The 20767-nt window shown below is 39.5% G+C and overlaps 1 protein-coding gene across 1 annotated transcript in view; it reads right to left on the reverse strand.

The window, feature by feature from the left end:
- Nucleotides 1-18160: 18160 nt before the first annotated feature.
- The window catches only part of LOC137296530 (synaptic vesicle 2-related protein-like), an 89127-nt gene continuing 86520 nt past the window's right edge, over nt 18161-20767 (reverse strand). Inside the window, exons 13-16 of the mRNA XM_067828334.1 lie at nt 19938-20019; nt 19509-19598; nt 19025-19138; nt 18161-18471 (exon numbers count right to left, since the gene is read on the reverse strand). Coding sequence (XP_067684435.1) covers nt 18439-18471; nt 19025-19138; nt 19509-19598; nt 19938-20019 — 319 coding nt within the window. The 3' untranslated portion in view covers nt 18161-18438. The remainder of the gene's footprint in view (nt 18472-19024; nt 19139-19508; nt 19599-19937; nt 20020-20767) is intronic.

Consider the following 20767-nt stretch of genomic DNA (forward strand, 5'->3'; position numbering starts at 1 on the left):
ATCAACCGTAAAGATAATTCATGACGGCGTAGTTTGAGAGATGGCTCATCAGCCGCTACATATAAACCATGAGTCGTTGAGGCTCTGAAGTTTCCGAGACAACGCCTTAAGCCTTGGTGATGGACTGACTCTATATATGGTTTCAATTGCTGTTACAAGCTCTACCATAAAGGATGGAGAATAACAGCTCTGTAAAACTGGAGGAGGGGTTTGTTTTCTTTTAGCATTCTACCAGCATCTGTCCTACTAACTCACGACCAACAATCGGAGATACTGCACATCATTACTGAGGCTGGGCTCTTTGACGCGGGGTGGGGGACCACACCCACAAACTTACTTTGGGATGTCAAAAGCGTCGTGAAAGCCGTTATGAAGTCGTCCTTTTTTCAGAGCACACTGGAAGGGAATGATTCTTGTTATTGATACTACAGTGATATGTCAGCCTGATTCTTAGTGTCCCAATAACAGATAAGCGCTCGTGTCTTGCATTAATGCGGCATTTGTGCTCATATTTTGAATGACCGCTAAAGGGCATTTGCATACTTTAAATTGGTAGAACTCGGTGAAAGGTTCCCAGTAGGTCAGTCTAAGTTTGTGGTCTGAAGACTTTGGATCAGTTTTCTCCAACACCAAAATGTGTGTGATCATCCACAACACAGGTCGAGATTTGAGAAACCAGACTAGGGGAAACATCGCACTAACAGTCAGTCTTGTATAGCTGTTCTCGCGCAAGTTACCAGGACAGCTGATCAGCCAGCACGGCCTCCACGGTTTAGATCGATAGGACTCAACCCAACACAAGCACTGAATTGTTTCCTTTATTCAGAAAGTGCAGTCCTCAACATAATGTGTTACATCTGAATGACATTGTGTATTCACAAGTGACGAAATTAAGTTAGGAGAGACCTGTCGTCCTGGTGTATGGTGTAACGCTGCCAAATAAAAAGGATACGGGTAAAAGGTATACATGGTAGTTGATCCAAATGTCGGGTGTCGATTCCATTTTGGATGACTCCAGAGATGTTTGCAACGTGACGTAAGGTGGTTCATTTTTCAGGGATGCTTATTGAGCGGGTGGACGTTAATGATACACCTGCATTATGTAATGCATGCTGATGCTGATGGTAATAATGTGCAGCGAGTTTATCACGATATATACACATTACACCCTGTATACATCGTGCCCTGATTACATACCCTTGACCGTCCATCATGACACTTAGGTGCCCAGTCAACGTATATCGGGATGATTTCTTTGTATTGTTAAACTCAACTCTTGGCAGACTTTGTGTTATGTGTAAGGTTCTAAGATTTGATAAAATCGAAGTTGAATAAGATGATATAACACAAATATACTTGGCGTCATTAATGAAGGGTCGTCTATTGGTGACACTATTTCTTAAAAGTCGTAAAATCTTCGTTTTTGTTTGAAACATTTAACAACTGAATGTTTTACAACCCTTTGTAACAGTATGGAAAAATGCATGGGACCGTTGAAATGTCATTATTACATTCTTTAAAGTTGGATATATTCTGTTACATATGGCACATTTGTATTCAAATTGTCAGCTTGGAAATGCACCTGCTGCTTCTTGTCAATGATTTGCACGTGCAAGTCGCTCTATCCATGGAAAGTGGAGGACAATGTCAATGTCGTTCATTGTTCAGGTAGCTGTTTGGAAGTTTAAAATGATACGTTCTTTTATAGTTGCCGAAAGGGCTCAGGCTATAGGAATTTTGGAATTTGATCAAACTCTGCGTCCGGGTGCTGTCCGCTGTAATGGGAGTCAGAGTGCTGTTGGTAGACTATGGCAGAGATTTCAAGCCAATGGATCCATGGAACATGCACTTCGACCAGGTCGCCCCAGTGTCACAACTGTCCGAGATGATAGGCAAATGATTAAAGTAATGCCAGAAATGCCCGCAAAATGCTTATTTGACAATGGTTGATATTTCAAACTCTAAACGTATATATAATCACTCATACCAATTCGACCTAATATGGCAGATGGGGAATCACGATGTAGCATTCCATAATCGTAGTGATTAGTCGTAAACTATCGAATATCTTCCACGGTAGAAACCCATCTAAAAAACATTCCATACTGTGAACCACCAGACAGGCAGACAGGCTGACAACGTTCACGTAACGCATGGGCACTACATGTCAGGGACCGTCTCAAAATATCAAGTGTCAATATCACTGCTGGTTGTTTACGCTAATGAAATCACAACAGGTGTAACATGGCTGACGTTAACGCTGTCCCGCAGGCGGTATTCATCCTTGATTTTGAGAACACGATCTTCAGCCTTTTGCCACACTTCTAGGGTAATTCTCGCAAAATAAGCATACACAAGCTCTTTAATGTCTGATAGCTTGAATGTGGTATTATGAAATACTTACAGTTACCCCAGATCAGCTCTATGGGATTGAGCTCACAGTGCCGTACTGGTGTACGCAGAGCTATGTGGCCTTGTTTTGCTGTGGTAATGATCATCAGTTTTCTTGACCTCAAAAACAAAGTCACAACCTCCAATCAGTACCTTGCTACAGGTGCCAGTATGCAAGACGATGAGGCATCTACCTTTACCTTTTAGTTTTCTCTAAACACAGCTCTGTCACCTTCCCTTTCGGCGTACCGGAAACCCATTTCTACCAGAGCTACAGTGTTGTTTTTTGAGACATTTATGCTATCTTTAATCTTTAATCTGGTATTGTGTATTTTAGCACACGTCGATGGGAGTTTGCGTTCAAACAGTTTATTATCTGCACGACGTGTGACACCCTGGCCATATCCAGTTTGTATTTCCTACCTGGCTTGATTTTCACACGACCCCGGAGGTAATTGATGTACAATTTTGCACACCTAACTATATGTCAATTAAGGGCTTTACACATTCTAGAGTAAACCTGGGCTTAGATTTTCGAAGCCCTCTTAGCCCTAAGATAGTCGTACGTTAATGTTAATGTATGGCAGAGACGACTATCTTAGCGCTAAGAGAGCTTCGAAAATCTAGGCCCAGGTCGTAGCTGACGAGAGGTTCCCCCCTTTGATTTTCCAGTATGAAATAATGGTATAAATTTGAAATTACTTGTTCTGCAGATATAACAAGTTGCCAATTAGTGCTCATACACAAAGTGAACCTTCTATGGGTGAACAAGATCATCTATGCGATTTGAATTATAACTTTTTACGTAATTATTGTGAACATAACTGTTACAAGAGTGCCATCTTTTTCATATACTGATGTTAAAAAATACAATCATTTATGTTATTGAATGTGTTTAGTCTTCATGAAAAGAAGGTCACTGTGTTCTGTAATCTGATTGGTTGAAAAACATGCCGGAAACTACAACACTATTCACTGCAGAAACATCGCAAGCAATGGGCGATCATTTTGAATTGACTGGTACTCTGCCTCTGCAAGCTGGCTACACAAAGTAGTGCAGCGATAGCGCAGCGCGGAATAGGGCAGGGGAACCAGTCTATCATTTTGAATTTGTCTTCCCTAATCCGCTAGGTGCGCTGATCCGGACGGTCCAATCTTAAACTGACAGCGCATGTCGTATGCGCGATGTGAGCCATACGTGTTACCATTACACTTAGAGACAGTTAACCAGTATAGCCTTCACTTATAACGTTGACGCCGGTGCATGGACAGAATATCTTTCCCTTTTACGATGATATATCAAGTGTTATGTCCTAAACATTTTTTCCATGATTCTACGACACACCCTGGATAGGCGTGACTGTTTACTTTGCAAGTATGAATCGCGAAATGGCAGTTCGAAGCGTTGGAATCAGCTGATCGTTTACAGGTCCTGTTTTGTTGACGTTTTGCAATCGGTTATTTAAGTCTGGCACTAGATGTCTCAGTATCACACATTTAAAATTGCAGTGTATTTTCAGTGTATATGTACTCAAATCATTTTAGTATTTACGGCTGATATTGCTGCATTCCTGGTATTTACAACGGCGGGAGCTGATGCGGAGCGCGAAATGTGAAACACTGAAAGTCTTTTCATGTATATTTCATCGGGGCGTTCATGATGGGGTTAGGATTTTGGACAACACAGATATTTAGCAGGTACAGAGGAAAGTGAGAAGGAATGGTCAAGTAATTATAAAAACAGTAGCGGACGAATTATGTCAATCATCGCCTACATGTAGCCAAATACGATAAACATGGGCATAACTAAAATCTACGTTTTTATGTCTGTAACGGTTTGTGATGCATGAAATATAAATTCACTGTATAGGCACATAATACACAAAGATATTGCAAATTTCTACAATGACTGCATTTTAAGTATCATCAATTAATTGTATAAATTGACATGTTTTGTTTTTCATAAGTTTTAATAAAGGAAATAATATTAAAATATTAATTTATTAAATATACTATTTCAGACACAGAAGAAGCAAAACTACCATTAGGTTAAGTACACCTTCAAGTGCACTTTCCAAATTCTATTTTCATTGCACAACTAAACAATGCATACATTCATATTGATAATAAATTTCAATCTGTAATATAATAAATGGTACTGGTAAGTGTTGTCAGCATCAAATGGTTTACATTTTCCTGCAGTGTCTCCACAATCTCGTTTTCACAATGATCAGATTATTATGATAGTCATGAAAAAGCTCACATTTTATTTTTAGAGCTCGCTCTTATGTTTTGTTGCATTAAATTGATTTTTCAAATTCTAACACAAATATATCAATAAAGTCAATATCTTTTCCCACTTTACATTGAATCTGCACTGTACAATGTTGTAATTCCATCTGATTCTTTGTATGCTGGTGCGTGTGTACTTTTATATTACATTACACATGCATGACTTTATTCAGTCATTGTACATTATCCTGTTAAATTTGTAATAATATATATAAATGCATAAACATATCTTCATATAATAGTTGTGGTGTTAAATTCGATTTTATATCATCTAAAACATATACATGATATATTTGATAATAAACACACTTTCTGTGTTAATCCCTAACAAACAGATATAACCTAAAATTTTCTTTAAGAACTGTTGAATGAAAATTAGAAAGTTAGATAGTTAAAGTTAGATAGTAAATTGTCAGTCATGGGAAATATTTTGTCAACTCAATGCTACCAAAACAAGAAACATATGAAATATATTTCTATCATACACATCCGCTTGGGCGGTCAGAATTATATGTTGTTTGTTGAGAGAAATCTCTGTAAATGACTATTTATATTAAGAGTTTAAAATGGGGTTAAACTTTTGTAAGAAATGAACCAATAAATTCACATATATAACACGACTCACAATACTGACTGGTGGACATATTTTTCAAGGGGGAAATATTTCATTTCAAGCTATGGTGACGTGTATCTGATGCAACCGACTAATTGCTTAGATAAAAGGTGTATGGCAATTGCATATGTACACATAAAAATATACAGTAGTGTCAGAATTTAAAAACAAAATGGATTCAGATGAGTGAGGAACTGCTGCTCAAAACGTAATGTATATGTTTCTAAGTAACTGTTACAGTCTATACAGAATTTCTTCAATTGTCAGGGATGTGTAATAATCATAAGTTCTCGATAAAGAACTTCCAGGGGATGCTCGTTCGCCGGAGGTGTAGCCCCAATTTTTTTTACATTGAATCGGTGGTTGTATAGGAAGTATTTGTAAGATATTAATGTGGCAATAGTTAAAGAATTACTGTTGGGAACAACATAACGGCTGATTACGTACAACAAGAATTTCCATTACTTCACCGATGCTACGACACCCCAGACTTGCACTGTCTCGTGTTCTGTCGTAGGAAATGCCGTGACAATATACCGACTTTACATGGCGTTTTCCTTGTTATCTTCTATCGTGTCAATTCTTACTGTATTTGGAAATTAAACAACGGATGCCTTTCTAAACTAAAAATCAAAGCAAAAGACGCGTGAGTTAATGGCTTTTCGTCGTAAACGATATTTTTTCAGTTAAGGGGAAACACGGCAACGCGTAAGCTGGGTTCTGTCTTCTTCATGTAGCAAGTTGTCGCAGCGCACATTGACTCGGGAACCAGACCGGAAGCGAGAAGTTGAACCGTCGCTTATATCATTATAAAAGGAGAGTTATCGCCCTTCGCAACAAAAAGATCGCCCATTGTTTTGTTATGTCATCAACAATAGGTGACGTCATTCACATCATATTGTGACGTAAGGTTAGACTGACGTCACAAATGAGAAACTCCAGATGTTACCATGGGCCATCTGAAATGACCAGCTGATGACACTTCACTGCTGTACCCGTACTCGATGTAAACGAGTGCAGAAAGTAAAACCCTTTGGTTTACTGTTTTGTTCACAATATCGATAAACATCATGCTTTGCTCAATTTCCGGGTGTTACTGAGTATTTGCAGCACGGGATTATTTAATTTGAAACCTTCGGCTGACGTCGTCGGTTCCAGATGTATTCTCGTGCTCCAAATACTCAATAACATCCGGAAATTGGTCATGTTTATCTCCTAATTAAAAAGTCTGCATTTCAAAACTACCATTTGTACTAGATGTTCTTAAATGTCCTGTGAAGTCATCCCTGAAGTGCATTTATTCATTTGAGCTGTAATATCCAACTAGGTAGGTATATGTATCATATATGTGCTTTTATCTTGTGTCAAATTCATCATGTTGATATGGAAGCCAAAACATATATTCCAAGCATTTCCGGCATTGCTGTGACACTGCCTTACGTGACAGACTCCTGAACACAGCTTATCTGCAGACAGAATACCTCATTGTTAACAGATGTAAGGATATCCAGGAGGACGGTTCGTCGACAACAAAAGGGCAGCCGGACACTGCTTGTGGCCGACCTGCAGTTCGTCCACCCCCAACGCAGTCGCGTTTGAGATAGAGTAGATATCAAGGCAGCTGGAATCAACTGATCTCGCGTTCTCTTCACAGATGAAAGCAGATTCAGTTTGTCCTTCCATGATGGTCGGCCGAATTTTATCATCTCAATGAAGAGCGAATCATGCAGTGACTTTACTGCACGGTCGGCGGTAATGGTACCGCACAGCGTTGTCGGGACAAGATTCTGGCTCCTATAGCAGCACCATTCCTGCAAGCATTCCTGTAGTCGACCCTCTTTACTGCAAGATGACAATAGCAACGATGAGCCTCATAGTACCACGACTGTCATAAACTTACTTAGCCAGCACGGTGTAGAGCGGATTGGGTCGCCAGCATGCTCAGCATCTTTATTACGTATGAAGGCCACTGGCCCATATACGTATTAATATACATATTCTAAACAGGTATGAAGATGTGAACGAAAAGAGGAAACGATTTCTTAAATGATGTACCAGTGCCTTGGACGCGCGAGGAGGGTACAAAAGATCTTGAATGGCCAAGTGCTTCATGTTTGTCATGTTCTATACAACCAACCCACGTTTGCTGGTGTTGTTTGAACACTTTGTCTGTACGTCCCGATGTGTCACGTTTATCAGCACATTAAACATCGTGATGACACTCTGAGTTCTATATTTTTCTGAGAAACGTTTCTTTACATGTATATATTATTTGACCCTTTATTATTTTTCATCTTAGTATAGTATTGAACTGCAGTAACTACATAATAACGCAAATAACTGATTCTCCATTTCATTGTGTTTTATCAAAGCGATGGAAGGCATGTTGCGCCAAATATGCTTTCAAAATATATGGCTTATGACTCCATGACACCATTCAGATTAGTGAAGGATTTTATCCAATGCATTAGTTTTGTCACAGCAACCGTTAACTGAAAATCTACCCGAAACTACGCGTGTTCTACGAAGTATCAAACCTGAAATGGGTTCTTTCCTTTCAAAGCTCAATACAATCCATACAAAGATTTTGAGTCCAGCAAATTCACCACCAATATCTCGTATAGAAGAGAGAAACTCACACAAATGTCTGCTGATATCAAATATATCAACACGAGTATATAAAGTTACAAATATCAGAGGTTTCGGGAAGGTATTATTACTGTTATCAACGGGTGTTGATCTTAGAAGACACCAGGGTGAGATTCTCTTTATCAAAAACATCACTCTTCATTGGATAACAATGAAGAATGTACATCTCTAAACACAGTACTACCAATAGACCTGTAGTACAGCGATGCATTGTGACGTCTTCAAGCTCGTAGCATTGCCAGGGCATTGTAGGATATCCACTGTCAAAACAGTATCTCCAAGGGGATATCGTTTCATGTCACAACTGCAACACAGTGTGGGAGGATAAAATCAAGTTAGGAGTTTCTATACATCCAGAGAAGGTATCTGAGACAAGTGGAGAAGGGGGACTTTCTGCAATTCAAAAACAAGAGTCATCAGGAGATGACAACAGCCCATCCCTCCATTTGATATTAAGTCAGAATCGTTTCCATGGAAACCGAGAAAATAATAAATCACCAAAACCTGTAGATAGCAAAAGGCACCACTTTTGGGTCTGCCACCAAGTTTTGCAGAAAAATACTGAACGGTTTTTGAGTCCTGCTCCGGAAAACGAAGCTCATCCCTCCATTTTGAGACTAAGTCCAAAACGTTTCCATGGAAACCGAGAAAATAATAAAGCAACATGTACATAGCAAAAGGCACCACTTTGGGGTCTGCCACACATATCTACCACGTTTTACTGATAGATATTAAGAAGTTTTTGAGTTACGCTCCGGGATGGAAACACACCTCTCACCTTTGAGACTAAGTCCGAAACGATTCAATGGAAACAGAGAAAATAATAAATCACAAAAAACCTGTAAATAACAAAAGGCACCACTTCATCTTCTGATTGATATATCTACCAAGTTTTGCAGAAAAATATTGAACGTTTTTTTTAGTTCTGCTCCGGAAACGAAGCCAACCCCACCATTAGACCAACACGAAAATGTTCCATGGAATAACAAAACAAAACAAAAAAACAACAACAAACAAACAAACAAAAAATGCCAAACATCTGTAAATAGCAAATGGCACAACCATAGGTTCAGTATATTATATCTATCAATTTTGGTCTTAAAATATTGAACGTTTTTTGAGTTAGGCTCCGGAAACAAAATGATTACGGACGGAAGGACGGATGGACACACAGACAGACGAGCACAATCGAGACATTACAGTTATATACTACTCATCAAAAGTTTAAACTCACTTAAATCACTCACTATGTGCTATGTACATACATATCATTACATCGAAGATGAATTTCTCCACTGAAATGGAAGAACCAGCTGGAAAACCTTATGCAGATGAACTGCACCAGACTAATGCATCAAATTGCTGAAGAGTATGTGCTAATATCTCACATTTTAACAGCTGCGTATTGGTGTAAAATGTTAAGAATTCGCCAATTTTCACTGAGTTTTATCATTTATTGACCTTATGACAACAATCTGTTGAACGTTACCAATTGTTTTACAATACATCAGTGTATACAGTAATCAGTATGAACCATTTTGCCAAATCTAGTTTAGAACAGTTGACGGAAGGAAGTTGCTACATTTACTCTAGTGAGTCTAAACTTTTGATGGGTAGTATATATTGAAGATCCTTTAAATAACGGTCAAATGGTCAGGTCCCTTCAAATATACACAGGGAAATAAGTATCGCAACACTGTGAATTGTAGCCCCTATGTAGCCATTTTATGGTCATATCATAATCATATTCTTTTAATTATCATTCGCGCCAACAGTGTGACGTCAAGCTGCCAGGTGTCCAGTCTCTACTCCCTTGACAGTTGTCCACCTAGGATGAATTTCCATATCAGACTGTCAGACATGGAACAGGTTTCTTTGCCAGCTGCAGATGAAAGACATATGGTCCCTTTACATGGTTATTGATGGATACATTCCTCTAACAACGTAAGAGCCTGATACTGTTGAAGACCAATTCCAACCTGGATCTTCGCGAGTTATTTTGGTGAAGCACTTCCTCGGTATTCTGAAATTTTGTTTACATTGTTGCAACATGTTACACAAACTATTGAATTCCGCTGAATGCTATTCATACAAAAATGTTTGATAAGCCAATGAATAAAACCGTTTATTTTTGGTTATTTCACAAATTGGCTGCACAAATCTAATTTATTATTATTAATAGTTGTATATATATCTTTACCTAACCCCTTTGTACTTACACCAGTGACAGAATGCGGCTTAGTTCACTGTCAAATAATTAAATCTGTATATTATCATATATCATACTGATTAAAATTTATAGAACATTGAAATGGGATCTGAATTCATCTGCCATCTTATCATCCACGTATAAACAATCCCTATTTAGTTGCTAAGCTGTGATACTTTTATGAAATTTCAAATTAGACAGACAGATATTTCCAAATATCCAATGGGCTTCAGTGATTTTCTTTCCTGCTTGTACAGGCCATAGAGACGAATTAATGTAACACGTAAGGTATACATTTTCATTTTTTACACATCATGTATTCAAAGTCACCACTGGGTCATGGGTTGAAAGTAGCTCCTATGCAAATTAGCCAAGTTTTAATCAGGTCAGGCCTGCTGTCTTGTCCTTGGTTTCCATTGGGTAAAGATGAGCAGCATATTGATTGGATGTTGAATTTAGTTGCATTTTGAAGTGTGAAGGTGCTTCACTTGATGTCTTTCTCCCAACTGGGCAAGGTGGCTTGAAAGTCATGAGTACAGGATTTTGACTTGGGTGGATTTCAGGTTATACTTGATTATTATATAAAAGGAATAAACTGCAAACATATGTTTAATTGTTGAAAGGTTCATTTATTGTATATTGTAGCTGAACCTATGTATTTGGTGGAGGCATATTTTGACTCGGGGTTAGAAGCTGGTGGTGTCAATAATTTCACTTACAGTTGATTCAGATTAATGTTGGAGTTCAACAGATGGTAGTTTTACTTTACTGGTGAGAATTAGCATTTCCATGTAACTGAAGCATTACAATTGAGATGTATATTTATTTTGAGTTAATATGTTCAGTGGTAGTACAGCATTTGTTATCTGAACAATGTGCAATAAATTGAATGTGATAAAACAGGTATTTTTGATGGAGCATTATATTCATATACTTTCTTTCAGATTTGTATTATACAATCAAAACTACAGTAAATAAACCAGAACCACAGCCTCAATGGACCTTGGTCTTGTGTTGTTGAGTCATCCCCGTTACATTAACACCCACCAACTTGTACATCAAAATCTGCAAATATCGTTCACAGATGATTGTCCAGTTGGTGGTGCCTTCACCATCAACCTCTGATTTCAAGAATCATATCTCCAGTGCCTAATTAACTTCAGGCATATTATACCCAATCATACACTCCAATACTTTGTTTTCACTGCAAAATGATTTATGCGATAATCATACTATTTCCCTCTTGTGCAAGAACCTATGACAAAGGCTTGTCACACTGTTGCAAAATAATAAGGTATAAAACACTTTTGTTGTAATTTTGGGTTTTAGCATCACCAATCTGAATACACAGTTCCATCAAAAGGCTGCAATATATGTTTTAGGTGTCAAGTGGAGTTGACTGCTCAGCTAGTCAAGACTTGGTAACATCTATGTTTTGTGATTTCTTTATGGCTAATGGTCCAGCAGTGGAGCTTCATATCAGCTTTGCATCAACAACACCATACTGGATGCTTGTGCTTCTTAATGCACTTCATTTGTGTGATAGCTGAGTAACAGTTGAGTAACAGTTGAGTAACAGTTGAGTAACAGTTGAGTAACAGTTGCAGACAGATTTTGAGCACACTAGATAACACATTTAACAAAATAAATAGAACAAAGTAAATCTATAACTTTAGTTAGAATGGAAGTGAGCACATAAGGCTATAATGTACCTACCTGATGTGAACTGCTAGAAAGACCACATATGTGTGCTCTAATTAGTAACTCTATACAAGGACTTCAAAAGGCAAGGCCAAATCCAAGAGAAAACTGATGACTACAGACTTGCAACTTGGACAGTATACTGTTGATGAGTGGTTGTATTCATGTAAACCAGTATCTACACACATAAAACTGACCAGCTATGCACACCATCAGTTTATTCAAACATCATCTTGCATCATTGAACACAATATATGCACAACAACACTGTAGAGAAAATAAAGGATAAAACAACATAGTTTTTTTGTTATATTGCTACAAGAATAAACAATTTTATTATGCTGGAAAGTACAAGGTGGACAAGAAACTCAACGACATAATCTAACAAACTAGCCTGCAAACAGAGATTGTATTGAGCCTGTGTGACTGTATGGTATCTAATGAAGCCTCAGATCGTATTGTATAGAAAATGAGAGTAAAATATATCCCTGCATGAACATGATATGTGAACATGATATGTAGGCATGAGGACCATATGTACCAGGAAGGCAGCCCCATACTACAGGGGCACCAACACATAGTCATCACCAAACACCTCGCCAACATATGTAGTTTGGAAATGATTTCAGGATTCATATCAATACACATTCCACAACAACAGTAAATATGGATACATCCTAAGAGATTCCTTAAATGCAACCATCTCAAGCTGCTATGTTGGCAATCTTGGTCCAGTGGTCGGTTTCCCATTTAGTAGTATTATTAACAAACCAGATAATTAAAAAATAAACTAATAAATACAAAAGAACAGAAACACATTAAAAATATCAAACATATTTGTGAGTATATACACTTTTACATATCAATAACTAAGGATTGGGTAATGCAGCTGATTTGTAACTGTTTACTAAAAATTGTATATGTACTTGTTTATGTCAAGAGCATAAGCCATATTTAAATGTATGTAGAAATACTCTATCACAGATCCACAATGTAAACAAACAGATACTCTATGTATGTCTAAGACAAACCCTTGACCAATCAATTCTATCACAGATCCACATTGTAAACAAACAGCTGCTGGAAGTATGTCCAAGACTAAACTTCCCCAAACTCATTCACCTCAGCTGTGGGTTTCTGTACCAGTTTATTCTTTCACAGCTGGAGATACAGACTGAAGAATGAAGAAATTGGTAGCAATTATTATTTTTGTTTGACATGCCTAAATGTAGTATCTCCTGTTTGATGTAGGAACAGTACACATATTTTAACAGAATATATTTTACAAAGCATTTGGGAAGAACTGTATATGATATTTCAGGTGTATATTTTCATTACCTTGGCTAAATGTACCACTACAAATACCACAATGGGTGACACAAATCTGTGGGTAGTGAAATGACTTGAAGAAACAAGCTGAGTTCAGATGTGACTAAACAAACCTGTCCCTTATGCATTAATCATGACTCTACCTCCCCTTAGATGGGACACACTGTGACTTGGTCAAACTACCTGGCACAGAGTTTTTTGTGTGTTTGTTTCCACTTTTAATGGCCTACATTTGTCCAATTCCTTGTTTAATTAGGGTTCTATTTAAAGGGACATAACTATGTCGATCATAGTAAATGTGTTATGCACCAATCAGTATTAAATCTATGCAGTAAATACAAGTGAAAAAATATACCAACACAAAAATATTGAGAGACGCAGTGGAAGGTCTTAACACTGAATATATTTTGCAGTTATTCTTAAAAAAAAAAAAAAGATTTGGACCATTAATCCCCACAGACATAGGTGAATATAATAATCTTGATTCAACAATGTCATACATTGATGTCATTGAAAACACATTTTTCTAGACTGCAGTTTTTTTGTAAATATAACCTATGGACCACAAGAAATGATGGATTATCTGCCCCTACTTAATTCCTCATTTAGAACTTTCAAAAGGACAGATATTCCATACTTCTTCATAGCTCAGGGATGTGGAAATATACCATAAATATAATTCTGCATAAATAAAAGTCATTGGAAGGATAAATATCAATAAACTGGTAAATAAAATACAACACGTTATTGCACATACCACTTACATCATGTCTAACATCACAAAAGTCTCACCACAACCCTAAAACATTTATAATACCCATTAATCAGAAATGCAGTTACATCTTTCTGCATGCACATCACTGATGGGTCAGTTGATTCAGTCAACAGACACATGTACCAGGTCCATGTACAATCATCCAGCCAATCCTAATACAATTATGGATATGAGAATTTTCACCTCTACACAAAGTGATGTGCACGTAGAAAGACTTCAGTAACCATGGCAGTCAGATGCCAGAACTATTCCTAAACATCATTCAATCATACTAGGTCCACCACTTCTTGTACCTAGGTTTCTGAATATCATTAAGTGTCAGTTTGTTCTTGTAAATGTTTGTGATAATGAATACACAACAGCTGAAGACAATGACCTATGTTTCTAAACAATTCCATGAGAACTTACAGAAACAGGTGATCACATTCTGTCACCCCCACATGGTTAGCAAGGTGTAGTCATCTGGGTACATCCAGACAGCTAAGTGATGGCAGGTGGAGAAACAGGTGATCACATTCTGTCACCCCCACATGGTTAGCAAGGTGTAGTCATCTGGGTACAGCCAGGCAGCGAAGTGATGGCAGGTGGAGAAACAGGTGATCACATTCTGTCACCCCCACATGGTTAGCAAGGTGTAGTCATCTGGATACACCAGGCAGCTAAGTGATGGCAACTGGAGAAACAGGTGATCACATTCTGTCACCCCCACATGGTTAGCAAGGGGTAGTCATCTGGGTACACCCAGGCAGTGAAGTGATGGCAACTGGAGAAACAGGTGATCACATTCTGTCACCCCCACATGGTTATCAAGGTGCAGTAATCTGGGTACAGCCAGGCAGCTAAGTGATGGCAGCTGGAGAAACAGGTGATCACATTCTGTCACCCCCACATGGTTAGCAAGGTGTAGTCATCTGGATACACCAGGCAGCTAAGTGATGGCAGGTGGAGAAACAGGTGATCACATTCTGTCACCCCACATGGTTAGCAAGGTGTAGTCATCTGGATACACCAGGCAGCTAAGTGATGGCAGGTGGAGAAACAGGTGATCACATTCTGTCACCCCCACATGGTTAGCAAGGGGTAGTCAGCTGAGTACACCCAGGCAGTGAAGCGATGGCAACTGGAGAAACAGGTGATCACATTCTGTCACCCCCACATGGTTAGCAAGGGGTAGTCATCTGGGTACACCCAGGCAGTGAAGTGATGGCAACTGGAGAAACAGGTGATCACATTCTGTCACCTCTACATGGTTAGCAAGGTGCAGTAATCTGGATACACCAGGCAGCTAAGTGATGGCAGGTGGAGAAACAGGTGATCACATTCTGTCACCCCCACATGGTTAGCAAGGTGTAGTCATCTGGGTACAGCCAGGCAGCTAAGTGATGGCAGCTGGAGAAACAGGTGATCACATTCTGTCACCCCCACATGGTTAGCAAGGTGTAGTCATCTGGATACACCAGGCAGCTAAGTGATGGCAACTGGAGAAACAGGTGATCACATTCTGTCACCCCCACATGGTTAGCAAGGGGTAGTCATCTGGGTACACCCAGGCAGTGAAGTGATGGCAACTGGAGAAACAGGTGATCACATTCTGTCACCCCCACATGGTTAGCAAGGTGCAGTAATCTGGGTACAGCCAGGCAGCTAAGTGATGGCAGCTGGAGAAACAGGTGATCACATTCTGTCACCCCCACATGGTTAGCAAGGTGTAGTCATCTGGGTACAGCCAGGCAGCTAAGTGATGGCAGGTGGAGAAACAGGTGATCACATTCTGTCACCCCCACATGGTTAGCAAGGTGTAGTCATCTGGATACACCAGGCAGCTAAGTGATGGCAGGTGGAGAAACAGGTGATCACATTCTGTCACCCCCACATGGTTAGCAAGGTGTAGTCATCTGGGTACAGCCAGGCAGCTAAGTGATGGCAGGTGGAGAAACAGGTGATCACATTCTGTCACCCCCACATGGTTAGCAAGGTGTAGTCATCTGGATACACCAGGCAGCTAAGTGATGGCAGGTGGAGAAACAGGTGATCACATTCTGTCACCCCCACATGGTTAGCAAGGGGTAGTCAGCTGAGTACACCCAGGCAGTGAAGTGATGGCAACTGGAGAAACAGGTGATCACATTCTGTCACCCCCACATGGTTAGCAAGGTGTAGTCATCTGGATACACCAGGCAGCTAAGTGATGGCAGGTGGAGAAACAGGCCATCACACTCTGTCACCCCACATGGTTAGCAAGGAGTAGTCATCTGGGTACACCCAGGCAGTGAAGCGATGGCAACTGGAGAAACAGGTGATCACATTCTGTCACCCCCACATGGTTAGCAAGGAATAGTCAGCTGAGTACACCAAGGCAGTGAAGTGATGGCAACTGGAGAAACAGGTGATCACATTCTGTCACCCCCACATGGTTAGCTAGGTGTAGTCGTCTGGGTACATCCAGACAGCTAAGTGATGGCAGGTGGAGAAACAACTGTGTCAGTGTAACAATGTTAAATGATGTCTGTTGTATCAAGGAATAGTGGGATGGTGTACACACACAGGTATGCTCCTTTGTTTCATATTTTGTGGCATTGTATATTAGTTGTCAACTTGTCAGTTATGTGCCAAGAATGCTGATTCATGTTAGAAACAATGTTATCCTTGTCCTGCTTATGTACAGTCGAACCCCGTTTACTCGGACCCTACATATCCGGAAACCCCGCCTTCCGGACGATTTTTATGTGAAACGAAACGTACGTTCATTAATTGTACTCGCTTAACCGGACCCCGTGCTTCCGGAGCCGGATGGTGAATTTTCAAACCATTCCTATAGATTTCCATTGAAAAATGATCCAGTTATCTGGATGGGGAGATATGTGCAACGTTCATGTGTATATGTCACGTTACTATCGTTTATCGCACGACAAGGTGATTGGAAGGCATTTGATGTAAATTGATTAATTAGCCATCAAAACACTAGTGACGTGGGTCACTCGGGTTGTTCATTAGGATTTGGTGCATGTGAGAACATCTCGTCAGTAACATAAACACATGTTAAGTAGGATTATGGTAAACTACACTGTAATTGTACTGTATATAACACTTAAAAATCGACCCCTACTATCTGTTGCAATGCAAGTTAAAAATAGCCTGCCACATGATCTAAGTCATGTGATCCTGTCCGGAAGTTTAATTTCTGCAGACAGCATAAGTGTGACGCGATGTCATATGTTTTAGGGCGTTTAAAATTAAAGAAAAAGAATATGCATTTGGCAAAATGGAGACTTTTTGTCATAGATTTTATCTAACTTACCATCTGAAGCTCCACACGTTTCATGCGTTTCGCCTTCCATGTATTATCAGTACACATATATGTAATGATGATTCACTGTTACTACTATTGACTGTTGATTTATTTATACACGTACATGAAAATGTTTTTGCTTTCACTTAATTTTCATGTTTTGCTTGTTTGATCCAGTTAACCGGACGTCTTGCTATCAAGACGATTTTTGAGTGAAACCAAAACGTCTGGATAAATGGGGTTCGACTGTATTACATTGTTTATGTAACATTGTATCTCCACGCACTTTGTCATGCATGTATCAAGTGTGAGACATTGTATATGAGTGAAATTGACACACCTTCAATATTCCCTGTGATAGAATACCAGTTGCCTCTTCAGTAATCTTTTCACTGTTGATTGAAATTCTCTGTAAAAGTATGCTTGAACAGTTCTGCAAGCATGCAGACTCAATATTTTCATGCACTAACATGGTGCAAACACTACTGGAACAAGTCGTCAATTAAGTTAGGCCTTAAGGTGTAAGACAGGTACAAGGAACCTGTGGGCTAAAAATGGTATTACTTGATATGGAAACAGAAAAACTGATTTTGCTCCAGCTGCATTGAGTCCACAGGTGTGTGGGGTGCAACAAGGTGGGTGCAGAGCATGTCTTTCCAGTGGAGAGGCCATGCTTTGAAGTGCATTGCCCAGGGCACTGAGTTGAAAAGTGGTATTCTGTAGGCAACTGCACTATTGTAACATTCTCAGGCCATATGAAAGTGAATGAATACATTCTGTAATTTATCCAATACTTCCGTGTGGCCATAAATTTGTTCTCATATAAACAAGAAGAAAACTGTGTTCATACTTAGAGTGTCACTTCTGACCTAATGTCGATGTAAAAGACTGGACTTAAAAAACACTGATTCCAAAAGGACTGGTTTTATACACTTCATACAAATCTCATTATACTTTTGTAAGTTACTACTTCTATCAAATATTTTATTCACAGTGTTTCCTAACTGAGACAAAATATAATGTAGTGAAAATATATTTGTTCTAAACTTTAAACAGATGATATTGCCAAGTTAACACAACAATATCCATCGGTCTTCATCCTATTTCTGAATAAAACAATAGTTCTCCTGCTTTGCAAGGGCTTTCATGATGACAAGAGCGTCCATGCTGAGTTCCACTGATATGTTTCTTCATTTAGGCTCACTTACTTCAGCACTTACATCCTGAAACAAAGTATATACTCAGGTAAGAAATGTTGCTGAAATGTCTGCTTGTTTTCAACACAAACACAACAGCGCACATGTCTCTCCTGGGTCACTGTATAATCTGACATTATCAAAAAGTGGTACTGCCTTCTGGGTAAGGAATTTAGGAGGTGAAATAAGATTTGAATTACAGATTACAACACATGTACTTCACATTGTACTGGTCACCACTCACCCACATGGTAAGACAAAGCACCAACAGTAGAAAACACTCATTCCAGACTGAACATGATTTTTCTACTTGTCATCTCTCTACCCTTACCCTCATCTCTCTTATGTATCCCTTGGTCTCCACAGACTGAACAGTGCTGGCAGGCAGACAAACTGTAACACTCCAGTTTAGACTTACCGTCATCTTTCCACCCTTGGTCTCCACAGACTGAACAGTGCTGGCAGGCAGACATACTGTAACACTCATCCTAAGACTTACCGCCATCTCTCTACCCTTGGTCTCCACACACTTAACAGTGCTGGCAGGCAGACATACTGTAACACTCATCCTAAGACTTACCGTCATCTCTCTACCCTTTGTCTCTATAGGCAACAAAATGGAGGCAAGAGTAGCCAGCAGACACATTCCTCCATATATTGAGATAGTGGCATAGGCAGAATGCTTAAGTAGAACCTGGAAAAGAGAATACATGTCTCATGATTACTTAAATCACTTTCATATTTTGACAGAATAGAATGATCTGTAAGTCTTCAGTCACTATGAAACTGTCAGTGCTGGCAAAAAGCAGTACAGTAATTAACCTGAATTCTTAGATTCAGTCTGCATTTTTAAAAGTGCTGAATCACTGTAACAATCAAATTCAGCTGATATCTATCAGATTTGTTAATATATGTGAATGATTCATGACCATGAATATTAGTCAAGCTGTATTGAATGTCAGTCCTCTGATAAGCATTAGCATTATTGGTAAAAATATCTATATTTTGCGAACAATAAATACAGTCTGTAAAATGGAGTCAGTGTGTCAGTGTGTGCTGCTTACCTGAGCTACGAATGGTGTTACTATTGCACCTACTCTGGCCATACCACTACAGGAACCAATGCCCACAGCTCTTGTAGATGTTGGGTACACCTGGAACAAATTTGTGTTTCCACTTTCTGAAAATATGGAAGTATTTTTACTTTCTGAAACTACAATTATGTTTTGTTTAGTTCAATAACAGAAAAAATATGTCTGAGATGGGTTGAATGCCTGTCTCCATGGCGTGACTGCCAGGATACTGCTCCAAATTCTACGTGGTTAATGTGGAATCGTGGCCCTTGCAAACTCATGGTATTTAGCTGGGGAGCATTCCAAGATCGCTTTGATGCATTCATGAAACAATGGTGGGTAAACCACTGGATAAACAAGTGTAGGAATATGCCTGAAGCAGCTCCACAATGTGCAGACATACAGACTGTTCCTTCTCACCTCTGGGGTGTAGACATAAGCTGCCTGGAAGGCTCCAGCAATGAAGGCTCGGGATACAAACAGGAAGACTGTCAGCACTGCCCTGTAGAAGATGAGAGACACAGTTGCACCACAAAGACAGATTACTCTCAGCTGGATTACAGTCAGCTACAGTATACCCAGTGTCACTAACATTACTTGTGGTGCCCCTCTAGAGCAGTCAGATAGTATACCCAGTTTCACTAACATTACTTGTGGTGCCCCTCTAGAGCAGTCAGCTACAGTATACCCAGTGTCACTAACATTACTTGTGGTGTCCCTCTAGAGCAGTCAGATAGTATACCCAGTGTCACTAACATTGCGTGTGGTGCCCCTCTAGAGCAGTCAGCTACAGTATACCCAGTTTCACTAACATTACTTGTGGTGCCCCTCTAGAGTAGTCAGCTACAGTATACCCTGTGTCACTAACATTACTTGTGGTGCCCCTCTAGAGTAGTCAGCTACAGTATACCCTGTGTCACTAACATTACTTGTGGTGCCCCTCTAGAGTAGTCAGCTACAGTATACCCAGTGTCACCAACATTACTTGTGGTGCCCCTCTAGAGCAGTCAGATAGTATACCCAGTGTCACCAACATTACTTGTGGTGCCCCTCTAGAGCAGTCAGATAGTATACCCAGTGTCACCAACATTACTTGTGGTGCCCCTCTAGAGTAGTCAGCTACAGTATACCCTGTGTCACTAACATTACTTGTGGTGTCCCTCTAGAGTAGTCAGCTACAGTATACCCTGTGTCACTAACATTACTTGTGGTGTCCCTCTAGAGTAGTCAGCTACAGTATACCCAGTGTC

The sequence above is a fragment of the Haliotis asinina genome, chromosome 1, assembly GCF_037392515.1.
Source record: "Haliotis asinina isolate JCU_RB_2024 chromosome 1, JCU_Hal_asi_v2, whole genome shotgun sequence".
NCBI lineage: Eukaryota > Metazoa > Mollusca > Gastropoda > Lepetellida > Haliotidae > Haliotis > Haliotis asinina.